Source organism: Gymnoscopelus microlampas, assembly GCF_963454915.1.
Source record: "Gymnoscopelus microlampas genome assembly, chromosome: 21".
NCBI lineage: Eukaryota > Metazoa > Chordata > Actinopteri > Myctophiformes > Myctophidae > Gymnoscopelus > Gymnoscopelus microlampas.
This window is the reverse complement of record NC_139958.1, coordinates 12,246,676-12,259,834: the sequence shown is the minus strand read 5'-3', so window position 1 is coordinate 12,259,834 and position 13,159 is coordinate 12,246,676. Positions and strand designations below refer to the sequence as shown.

Genomic DNA, 13,159 nt, shown 5'->3' with positions numbered 1-13,159 from the left:
ACTCACTTGGTGAAGTTTGCCAGGTTCTGTGTGACTTTGGCTATGAGCGTGAGTGTGCGCGCGGTGCGGTCGTCGGGGTACTCCTGCATCAGGTTGAAGAGCGACGGCGACATGATGGCCGGACAGAGGAACCGCAGGAACAACGACGCGCTGATCAAGCGCTCGCTGATGTCCGGTCGCCCCCGGTTGCTGCATTCCTGTCGCCACGACGCGAACACCTCCTTGAGCTCCCGTGGAAACACACTGCCAAGAGACAAGAGAGAGAAAGAGTTTGACCTGTACGTTTACTAAGTAGTTTTATTACACGGCTTGGTTGAATGCTCGATTCTGATTGGTCAGTCATCGGTCATTATTTCTGGATAATGACCGATGATAATGACCGGTGAGACCGACGAGGAAACTGTGTAATCAGAGACTCAGAGCACCTGCTTGTGCCAACCTGCGCTGCTTGGTTTTATGCTTTATCTAACATGACAGCCATGTAAACAAACAAACAATGTCATTTACAACTAAACGTTGCTCTCAAGAATGTTTTTGAAAACATTTGAAATTAGAAATAGACGATGCAATGACCGAAAAGTGATTCTATTTGATCCACCGCACTTCCTTGTTTATCGTGGCACAACAACGGGGGAATACCAAAACGCTCGCCCCAAAACACAGTCGCCCCGGGGCAAATCCGGCGGTATTTCAGGCAAATTGGCAGTAAATAGAATGGGGGGCGAGTGTGTTTTGGGGCGAGTTTTTTTCCATTTCGTCATTTGTTTTTGCGAGGCGAACTTGTCCGCCCAGCCCAATACTTATGGAATACTTTCATTGCCGTAAGCAAGGAAATACTTCGTTTTGTTGTTACTTTTGGGTAAATGTATTTATGTATTTATTAAGTAGCCGTGTAATAAGCGGGATAATGCATGGGGAGGTAGTCATTATTGAAATTTAAAGCCAGACAGGGCGATTAACCACCGAGGCGAAGCCGAGGTGGTTAATCGCCCTGTCGGGCATTATCCCTTGCTCAACTAACGACCCAGCCGCTTCCGGGCCACCCTTCACAATAATAGTCTCCCCATTAGCTCACAGTGCACCATATTTCACACTGGTCACAGGAAGCAGAATTAAAAGGGATAGTTCACCCAAAAATTGACTTTTTTTATATCGATTTGCCACCTCATGGAGACTTGAATTCATGGATATTTTTATTGTTTTTGTCGCATTCCTAAGCCAATAATTTGATGACCAGCGGTTCCGGTAGGAGACACAAAGGAGACTCTTTGTTGAACCACTGCAGGTCATCAAATTATTGGCTTAGGAATGCGACAAAAACAAAAAACATATCCATGAATTCAAGTCTCCATGGGGTGACTAATCGATAGAAAAGGTCATTTTGGGGTTGAACTATCGCTTTAACTTAACAAAACAATCAGCTAAACCAGTGGGGTCTCAAAGTGGGGTCCAGGGATGGACCCTCAAGCTTCATTGAGGGCATTCCAAATGGACCCTTAAAGGTTTGTACAGTATCTCTCAGAGTTATATAGGGGTCCTAGAAATTAAAACGTTTGTGAGAACCACCGCTAAACCAACATCAGATATCAGTGTCACCATAGTGGGCTGTATGTAATTCATAATTTGCCCTACCAGTAGGAGTTGATGATCTTGCAGAAGGCCAGCTCACAGCACATCTTCAGGTTGCCCTGGTGTTCCTGCAGGTCACTAGATGAACACTTGGACGGATCCACCTCACAGTTCTCATCTGACTCATACAGAGCCTTGATGAACTCCCCTGAGAGAAGAGAGAGAGAGAGGCAGATAAGATACAGTTCTTTGGATTTGATGTAGCAGTGGAATCCTAATGGCAGGCCACCAGGGGGCGGTCTACATTATTGTTCCTCATTAATAGAGATGACCGCAACAAAACATGCATCATCCTCATTGTTTCCATGGAGGAGGACTATAGTGTCCACAAAACAAAAAAAAACACCTCCCCAGACAGACTGTCCCTGCCTGGGACACCAACCCATTTTCTATCAGCTAAGATTATTGGTTGCTAAAGTGTGCTGACAGAGAGCCAGAACATCCTCCAAAGTAATGCCAAACACGCCAACTCATTCAAATGCATTATACTATATGGTGTTCACTCTCCATTCCGACATCTCACCACTCCGACTAGTGGCTTCCGCGTGCGGTTAGGGTTAGGGTTAGGGTTAGGTATAGGGTTCGTCAACGTCGGAAAGGCGACATGTCGGAAAGGAGAAATGCACCCATACTATATTGTTGCTGTCGGGCAGAAACCTCTTACAGTATCTCCATATTTTAACGTTTTGTGTTTTTTTCATAAATGAACGCCCTTGTTGATCATACTACAGCGTCACACAAAAGTATCAAGAAGTAGCAGATCCGCGGCCCGGACGGCTGGCGTAGCGGTCCGGGCACCTAGGCTGCTAATAGCAGCCTGACAGCGTGTCACGGAATCCTGAAAAGTAACAGTTTTGGACGTATGAGGTTTCCACTCGACAGAGACAATATGTATCACAGCACATTCATTAAAGAGAATAAACAGCCCATGCTCAACAGTAAGGAAAGGCAGCATAGGCGGCTAGATACTATACTACTACCAAAGGAAACCAGGCTTGCTTAATGATGATCAGACCAGGCAGGGACACACTAAACAAAAATCCCCTTGAACCTTGAGTGAGCCATCATTATTGTCTGACCTTAAAACTTGCCCACCACACTCAACAGCCTATAAAAGGGAGCCATCTTTGTTTGCAATGACAGATAGTAGTGCTGGTTAACTACCCGAAAACACTTCGAAACCAGAACCAACTTCTTCTTGCTCATGTAGGAATTTAAGAGCCAATAACCTTGCTTATGTTGGTCAATTGAATAATCGATTAACCTACATAAGCAACATGAGCATTTTTTTTTTAATTTCTTGTATAAACAAATTATAAATGAATCAACACTCAAAAATACTACTAGATATTTTGTCTGATTAACTACTACGTAAAAAAAAGGAAAAATAGCTGATCTACAAGCTCATATGTCGCATCGCAAAGCGTTGTCAGCTTGTAGATCTGCTATCTCTTTTGTCTTGTCTGATAATAATTCATTAGCCGTAATTGAGGCAAAAGTTATATCACCCAGTCCTAATAGGTGATGGTAGGTGGTTGCAAATTCCACGTTTTATTCTGTATGATTGTCATGGATCTACAAGTTCACTATTTGTGAGCAACTGAGCATAATAGGTCGGCTATTCTCATGCGACACTGTTGCACAATCGAGTATAAATCAGGATTTATTCAACAGCCCTGAACAGATTGTGAACCAAAATGAGCTTGAGAGTTAGACAAGCACACAACAAAAGCATGAGGCACACTCCTGTATAATTAGAAAACACACACACACACACACACACACACACACACACACACACACACACACACACACACACACACACACACACACACACACCATCAATATTAGAAGTGTACAGATGGAGTGAGGAAGACAGCGCCTGGAGGCATGGGACACATTCTGTTGATGAAACCATGGCTGTGTTTAGTCCTGTCACACAATGATTACATAATCACAATTATGTGAGCTAATCACATATTATTTTGCATAATCGTTAGAAACAAGTTTCCATTCATCTGTATAAAACACAGCTGGGTGAAATCAACAGAAATGCCATATTTTCATGGTTATTTCCAGGCCTTTTTTGGGCACGCAATGTGTCGTGTTGTGAGCTTGTAGATTGCCTATTTTCGCTATTTTTGAATATTAACCCATTCATTCCGGGAACGCATTTGTGTCATTTTAGATTTTAGCTATAGCCATTATTTTCTACTTTAGCTATTAAAAAATAGCATATATGAGATTGTAGATCTGCTATTTTTGAAAAATCATGACATTTTGTGCAAATCTTTGAATATACCTCAAATCTGGGGGTCCCTGGAACAAAATATTTTGATAAAGGGGTCCGCGACCAAAATATTATTCTGGGGGTCTTTGATATGAAAAAGGTTTGAGAACCATGATATTATAGCAACATACGGTTTTCCCGGAAAAACAATAAAGGATTTAGAAGACATTTGCAGATGCGTTCCCGGATTGTATGGGTTAAGTATATGGCCTATTTTGGGCATAGCACATCATTTATTATTAGTACCTGTCATTGTCAGTCACTAGCTCATTATGCTATAGGGTGGGATGGCTCAGGGAAGAGGACAGAGTACAGCAACTTGCAATGGGCCTGGTTTTCAAGATACTCTAGGGCATTGGTTCTCAAAGTAGGGTCCGGGGACCCCCAGGGGTACTTGAGGGGGTTCCAGGGGGTCCCCAGCTAAATGATGGACAGGAACCAAATGGACCCTTATGGGTCTGTAACTCTGAGAGTGTACAAATGGAACCAAATGGACCCGTTAGGGTCCATTTGGTTCCATTTGTACACTCTCAGAGTTAAATTAACATTGATTTTACAATATAAATTGGGGTCCCAGTGGTATAAATGCCATTAAATGCCATTAAATGGGGGTCCGTAGCCCTAATACATGTCAAACTGGAGTCCTTGAAATTAAAATGGTTGAGAATCACTGCTAGAGCCGTAAAAACCTTCTCTTATTGGAGTCCCTGGCTTATCTTTTCAAATGGGGGTCCGCGGGCTAATAAGCGTCAATTTGGGGGTCCTTGACATGAAAAAGTTTGAGAACCACTGCTCTAGGGACCATGCAGTGCCCATGTACCTGTCACACTACTTCAAAAGAGTGAGAAACGCTCACGGGCATCAACACCAGAGGGAGCTCCACTGATCTCATTCCCCCCAGATTCGGCACAAACATGGGGATGAATTCATTCTACTGTTATGTCACCAACATGTGGAATGCCCTAACACCACCAGCAATCAAAAAGTGCAACTCCCTACCTACCCTCCTTCAAAACCGCCATAAAAGAGCACTTTTCAAGTCTTCTAGCTTGTCTTTTTTTTTTACCCCCCCCCCCAGTTTTTCTGTAAATATACTTTTACTGCTCCTAGTATTTTTTTAATCTTTTATATGTGTAGATTAATTGAATACCTACACTGTAGGACCACAATGGAAACAAGCTCTCAGGGCTTTTTTGTGTTATCCTTTTAGAATTATTGCATAACTGTACCTCTGTACTTTTTGCAAACTGTTGATAGTATTCAATCAATCAATAAAAAAAGAAAACTTTGCATATTTCAGTAATATGTTTTGTATTTTTAAGTTATTTGTCATAATATCTGCCCTGTGCAATATGTATACATACATTACATTTGTATTAATCTGAGTTCCCAGAAGTTTTCGCCGGCTCGGCGAGGAACTTCTGGGCCAAACCCCCTGTATTTGTGGGCGGGATGTACGTCACGCTCTGAATCTGAGCGGACACGCCTCTTACCGGTTGCAACTCGTCTAAAAAGTCCGACGAGAGGCAAACAGCAGTACACAACAATGGCGGTCGAAATTTCTCAAGGGGAAATTGCTTCCCGTCGATCCTATTTAGATGCAACACCCACTGCATGTGGATCCCGCCCCCTATTCTTCATTGGCTGTTGATTTGAATCACAACGCAGTGGCCGCGCCCCCGCTGTCCAAACTCCGAGGCAATGCCTCCCAGACTACATTTGTATTAATATATTCTAATGTTCAATGCCAAAAACACTCATCCATAACCGCAATCATTTGTGTGACAATTAATCGCTAACTAAGTCATTGGTTCTCAAAGCGGGGTCTGGGGACCCCCAGGGGTCCTTGGGAGGTACCAGGGGGTCCCCAGCTAAATTACTTAATATAGCGTCACAATCATTTTAACCACTTCATCCATATTTTATACTTTGGCTATTCAAAAATAGCAGATATAGAAGCTCATTGCTATTTTGGAAAAATCCCTGGCACTTTCAGGTGGGGGGTCCGCAATCAAATACATATCATTTTGGGGGTCCTTGACATGAAAAAGTTTGAGAACCACTGGCCTGGACGACAGAAGTTACAGTAGTTGACCTGTTTTGGAATCAGTCTAGTCTGCACTTCTACTTTTTCTGTGACATTGTCTGAGTTTTTGGGAAGTTTAGTTGTGTTGTTGTTGATATTTTTTGCCTACGCATAATATTTGTTTCTGGGGGGAGTATCCGTTTGCCCTTTTCTCTCCATTGTTCTAGCTCTTCTGATGCATATCTCTGCTGTAGTTTACTGACATACAAACAGAATAACACCACCAAAAAAAATCACACCCGTGTGCGGGTCTAGATATCAGATTTGTGTTTTTTTACGATTTCGATTTGATTTTAATTCATCATGCGGCCCCAGACACTTCAAAGTTATTCTTATAATGAAAATTAAATAAGTCAATTTCCATTTCTAAATCCTCTCATTAATGACATACTTGGATAGAAGGGCCGCATCTTGCAGACGCCGGTCTGAGCATTCTGTTTAAAATGATTGGATATGGTGAATTTAACTTAAATCTGGGCTCATTGTATTTTGGCCTCCTCATTTCAGCCCTTCTGTTCATATTCTCCAAGGAAATAATCAGCACGTTGCACAGAATTACAGGCATGGATTAGCCCGTCTGTGACCCCCCGCCTCCCCCGTTACAGTAGCTCCCATGGAGGCGCGTTGCCGAAAAGGAACTCGTCTCCATGTTAACTTCGGCGCAGGCTGGCAAAAAAATGACAATAGACATGGGTCTTCAACAGGTGGTCCGGGACCCCTATGTCAACAAACCAAAAAACATTATTTTACACAACACTGATGGTGATAATGCAGTCAAACAAGTCTATGAAGCTATCTATGAAATCTATGAAAAAAAAAGTTTAATCTGCAGTGTGTGGGGGGGGGGCTGCTTCATTTAGACAATTATTTAATTAAGTAATGCAGATGTTTAACAATAATTTAACTCTTGAGAGCGTAAAATGAAACAAAATGGACCCGTAAGGGTCCATTTGGTTTCATTTTACGCTCTCAAGAGTTAAAGATCTAATAAGGGTCCATTTGGTTACCAGCATCATTCAGCTGGGGACCACCTGGAACCCCCTCAAGGACCACGGGTGGTCCCCGGACCACTGGCTGAGAACCACTGCTTTACATTATCGAGTCCCGGAGCTACAGCAAAGGGGAGGAGGTCACACAGACACAGCATGGACGATGTGAGTCTTAATGGTATTATATAGGTCACAAACATGTGATGCTGAGACCTTGACTGGCAGGAAACGTTACAACAGTTATCAGATGACTAATTGAAAAAAAAAAGCCCCCCGCCACACACACACACACACACACACACACACACACACACACACACACACACACACACACACACACACACACACACACACACACACACACACACACACACACACACACACACACACACACAGAGGGGGGTGGGAGTGAAAACACAGGAAACAGAGAGAGAAAGGACAGGAGAAGGAAGTGGAGCTCCAATAGAAAGACCCGCAGCCAGCCAGAAGGTCACGTAAACACTTTGTTCTTATTCCAGCCTCTGGGACAGGGGAAATGTCACAAAACACACACACACACACACACGCACGTCTGCACACACGCTCACACACACGCCCAACATTCCTCCATGTCTCACACACAGCTGCACACACTATACGGCCAGCAGCATGGCCAGATGAGAAGAACAACAACAACAACAGATAGAAAAACTGTGAGATATCAAACAAGCACCTGTGTTTTAGAGAGAGAGACCATTTTGTTTAATCGCCAACTGGATAGGCCATTCGTCAAAGAAACAGGTGCCCCCCCATACCATAAACATAAATGTGTAAATACACTGGCCACTGGGGGTTGTGCGTCAATTTCACAGCCATATTGGCAAGGGGAACACTTGCCATAACTCCACAGCAAGAAATACAATTCATAGCACGGCACTCTGTGCCGCACTATGAGCTTGTATATCTGCTATTTTTGAATAGCCAAAGAAATCTAAAATGACAGAGAAGCGTTCCCGGATTGAATGGGTTAATGTAACCAAATATCCTCTATCACATTATAAACATTATCAAACATTTGTAACAAACCAAACCACTTCGGTTGAGAATTAAGCTGAGTTATGATGGTTTTAAATCATGGATAGACCTCCTCCTGCTTCAATACAATACATGGGGCAATCATGCCATTAGAAGAAGGCACGGCTTGCCCCTGCCCTTCCTATCTCCATATTCTAAGTATTATAACTGTTTGTGTTTTTTTCCGAAAATTAACCCATTCAAACCGGGAAAGCATCCGTGTAACCAACTTTATCCATAAGTTATACTTTTTCTATTCAAAAATAGCAGCTTTTGAATTTGAATCCTGAAAAGTAACAGTTTTGGACATATGAGGTTTCCACCCGACAGAGACGATATCTATGTCCCATACTGCCTCTTCCTCCATCCCTCCTTCCTCCTCCTCCTCCTCCTCCTGCTCTCAACTCACCCAGGGCGTCCTGCAGGTACTTCTGTCCCACCAGTTTGAGGTACTCCTCGATGGCCTTGGTGGCTAGCGTGTTCTCCCTGAAGATCAGGTGCTCGTTCTCCCCGCAGCGGTCCACCTCTGACATCATGAGGTCCGTCAGGAAGTCCTGTAGCACAAAAAAAAAAACATGAAAGCAAAGACATTACAATTTAGGCATTTAGAACAGTGGTTCTCAAACCTTTTACCCTTATTAGAACGATGAACCCTATGGTCAATAAACAGCAAGGTAAATAGTCACACAAGGAGAGTTCAGAGAGAACAATAGTGGTGCAGTACTCATTGCACGCAGTACCACGGCGTACCGCCAGTCTTTTGAGCAGGAGCACGTGCATGACCGTGAAAGTGCGTCTGTCTACCTCATGTTATCGGTCAAAAACAACTATTCACAGTTCACACCCCTTAACAAAGCTTACAAAAGCTGCCGAGTGTCAACAGTGTGAATTAACATAGGAATGACCCTGGCTGGATACATATCAATGGTCCACTGTGTAAGTACTGTAGGTGTAGGCCTACTGTCGGATGTTCTGATGCAGTCCATAGAGAACGTTTGGATAACAGTGGCTGATAGATTCATGAACTAAATTACAGTCATGTATGCACTCGTATACCTACAGTAGGTAAAATTGATCGCACATTATTGAAGTAAAAATACATGTGCGTGCGACGTGCGCGTGACGTCATTGAAATAGTGTCCCCCAGTTAAAAAGAAACCCTGGAGAACCCTGGTGTCCTTCAAGAAACTAGGATGCCAGATAGACATCAAAGCCAGCATCTGTCCAAACATGAGCTCTAAATAACATTATTAACATTTGCAATCAAGAAAACAAATCTAAATAACAAAAACATGAGAACAAGTAACCAACATTATCTGCATACTAGTAAAGTCACATCTATTATATAAGTGGCTCTCATAACTTTTCATATCAATAACCCCCAAAATTGTGTATTTTGGCCACGGACCCCATCTCAAAATATTTAGTTCCAGGGACCCCCAGAAGCAAAGATTCGAGTTACAAATGTTGGCTTTAAAGAAATATATATAATCAAAGATTTGCGGAATTGTTCACGATTTCTCAAAAATAGCAGATCTACAAGCTCAAAGCTCATAGCCAAAGTATACAATAATGTTTAAAGTGGTTAAAATGATTGTGGCGCTATATTAACTTATTTAGCTGGGGACCTCCTGGTACCCCGCCAAGGAACCCCGGGGGTCCCCGGACCCCACTTTGAGAACCAATGTATTATATCATAAAGGTGACAAGAAGGGATACAGGGAGAGAGGAGTGCTATTAGGGGTGAGGTGGAGTCTGAAGAGGTGAGTCTTCGGACCATCTGGCAGAAGATTGGGAGTGAGACTGCAGTTCTGTGTACAGCATCACAACACAAGTTCCCACAACTCCCACCACATATTTTCCAGACTTTTTTCGATAACTGATAACCTGCGGCTGTGTGGAGTTATCCATGGACTAGAGGGGAGGTTTAAAGTAGCCATCAGTAACGGGAAGGTTCTACCCAGCAAGAGCTGGGTATAGAAAATGGAATAAGATTTAAAAAATATATACATGTACTTAATGGTATGGATAAGTGATAAGGTTAAAGCACTATATTCTGATAGTAGTCATTGCAATAGAGTGTTTGTTCAGTAACAGGGGTTTCCCTGTCTCTCCAGCTCTTAAATAAACAGAATAAAAAACACTTAAAGGTGTCACATGGCGAAAATAGCCAATCTACCATCTGCGGTATTTAGATTGGCATCACCTACAGTATACAGACATATGCCCAAAACAGGGATGCCAGGTTGAATGTAGTTAACAGCAGCAGTTGGGCAAGCTAATCAGTATTCACCCTGCTGTGAGTCATATCAACCTAAACCCCAAAGGAAGAAAGAACACATTTTTTATGCTCCATTTTGTAAACCCATTACTGGTCACTATGACTAGTTCACAGTGGGATGTTCAGCCTCACTTCTCTCTCCATGTCTGTCAGGGAAATTGGTGATCCAGGGACAGAATGGGCCACACACAGTTAGCTGGCAGAGCTATAGGCCTATGCGGGGCTGTGCTATAATGGTGTTGAATGTCCACAAACGATATCCTTGCACAATAGCCTGGCTGTTCAGAATGATCTGGGGATGTAGTGGACAGACTGGACACCCATGAGGCACAGAGCTATCACAGCTCACTGGTACAACAGGGAGTTTAGCCTTCAGCCAACTCACATCTACAGTTACGACAGAAATAGACACACTGATTGGCGTGTGCTGGCGGTAGCTGACCGGATAGTGCGTCTCCTACTGCATTGGTTCTAAAAGTGGGGTCCGGGGACCCCCAGGGGTCCATGGGGGCGTACCAGGACAGGAGGTCCCCAGCAAAAGTAATTAACATAGCATCACAATCATTTGAACCACTTCATCCATTTATACTGTATGTTGTTCATCCATTTAAACAAAAAAAAAATCAAAAATAGCAGAAATACAAGCTCACAGCGCGTCACTTTGTGCCGCGCTGTGAGCTGGTAAATCTGCTATTTTTGAAGATTTTTTAAAAATATAGAAAATTTGAATAATTTTGATTTTTTTTTACATAAATCTTCTCTTCTGGTCCCTGGCACAACAAAACCTTTTCAGATGGGGGTCCGCGGCCAGATACATATTGATGTGGGGGTCCTTGACATGAAAAAGTTTGAGAGCCACTGTCCTACTGTACATAACCTCAGCATCCCTGGTTCGACTGGAGACCTGTAACTCTACTACTACTGTCCCATCTAAATCAATACAAACATATTGTCGCTGATGGGCCGAAATCTCCATATTCTATCTATTTTTTGTGTTTTTTCGTAACTCAACGCCCTACTTGATCATGCTTCACAATAAAAAAGATTTGAAACAAAAGTAGCAGATCTACAAGCACGAAACACGGCGCGAAGTGAGTTGAGTGAGTTTCGAACCTGCGGATCTACTACTTTTGCCATTTTTTTATTCAAATTCTGAAAAGTAAGAGTTTTGGATATAGTGAGTTTTCCACCGACAGAGACGCTATAATACAAAGAATATAGACACAATCTCAGCAAGATATCCGCTTTTTTACCAGTTCCGGTTTGTATGCCCATTCTTTTAGGCTACTCCTTTCCAATAATCACAACAAGTAAAGGCCTTGTTGTGTCTAAGCTGTTGCACAGCAAGTACACAACAGGTGAAGGACTTGTTGCTGTATCTAACATGTTGTATCTATGCTGATCCAACCGTCTTATTTGCCTTGTTCCTTTCCAGAAGTCTCTCCTGTAAACTGATTGTCTGTCCGCCAGCTGTGGATTGGACACAGACTGGTGGCATGCAAAGTGTCTGCCAACCTGAGCGGTGGTGGCATGTCTATGTCTGCCAACCACAAGCACATTGTCCTATTTCTCAAGAAAATCCCAATGATTTGTGATTAACCCATGAAGACCTGAAGCCGATTCTACACATGTCTTCTAGATCCCAAAAGTATTCTGAAAAAAACGTATGTTTCTATATCAGTGGCGCTCAAACCTTTTCATGTCAAGGACCCCAAAATGATATGTATTAGGCCGCCGCGGCTCATCTCAAAATATTTTGTTCCAGGGACCCCCCAGAAGCAATGATTTGTGTTAAAAATTTTCGCTTTAAAATAATATATATTATTCAAAGATTTGCAAACATCTTCACGATTTTTCTAAAATAGCAGATCTACAAGCTCGTAGAGCTTGTATATCTGCTATTTTTGAATAGCCAAAGTGCAAAATCCAAAAACCTGGCATCGGACAGGCTCCAATACTGACCTAGATAATTATCTATATAGTAAGTACGTACAGTATCATGGCAGTGAATTGGCGTGGGTGAGGCAGAGCTGGCCGACGTTCCAGGTCTGTGAGTAATTTATGAACCTGAGAACTGGGACACACATCATAGTTCTGTCCATATGGTGCAATACACCAATCCTCCTCACTGCATTAATTAGCTCGACATGACAGTAAATCAACTGCTACACACACACACACACACACACACCAACATTTACACTCACAAACACACACAAACACAAGCTGACATTCTGACCAGAACTTAATAAAAGCAACCTGTGATACAACATTGAGTACACATGCAAAAATATGCGTTAAGAATTATTCTAACGTATTACCTATGGGCTTCATCTGCACTTTTTGTAAAATCGTGATTTTTTTTTTTGCAAATTCGACGCGTTGTGATCTTGTACATCTGCAATTTTCAAATAGCTGACATAAAGTTGCAAAACTTAATCTTTTGGGCTTGTTTTCATAGAAAAACGGGCCGCTTGTTTCTCAACATTGCTTGGAGGTCATCGTCGCCAGTGTTTTGAATTGGATGCGAGCAGCAAACTATAGGGAACCAGTGAAGGGCAGTGCAAGTAAGTGGAGAGACACATTTTTGGGAGACTGAAGACACAGGCGCGCTGCAGCATACTTGATCAGTTTGTAGAGCTTTGAGAGAGCAATGCAGGCGTACTGGCAGACCGAGAAAGAAGAGAGAAGTTGCTGACTGTTAGTAGTGGAGCCTGGAGTGGAGATGATGACCGAGGCTATCAGACTCCTTGGTGAGTAACGGTCTGTCACTCCAGATGTTGTGTTATTATTACACTGCAAAACCATCTTAAGTTGAATCATCCACTCAT

The 13,159-nt window shown here is 42.7% G+C and overlaps 1 protein-coding gene across 1 annotated transcript in view; it reads right to left on the bottom strand.

Annotated features, from left to right (window-relative positions):
- The window catches only part of LOC311038338 (disabled homolog 2-interacting protein-like), a 214,846-nt gene that overhangs the window by 32,513 nt on the left and 169,174 nt on the right, over window positions 1–13,159 (bottom strand). The window contains exons 8-10 of the mRNA XM_084047804.1: window positions 8,457–8,601; window positions 1,633–1,777; window positions 7–243 (exon numbers count right to left, since the gene is read on the bottom strand). Of these exons, the coding sequence (XP_083903930.1) occupies window positions 7–243; window positions 1,633–1,777; window positions 8,457–8,601 (527 nt within the window). The remainder of the gene's footprint in view (window positions 1–6; window positions 244–1,632; window positions 1,778–8,456; window positions 8,602–13,159) is intronic.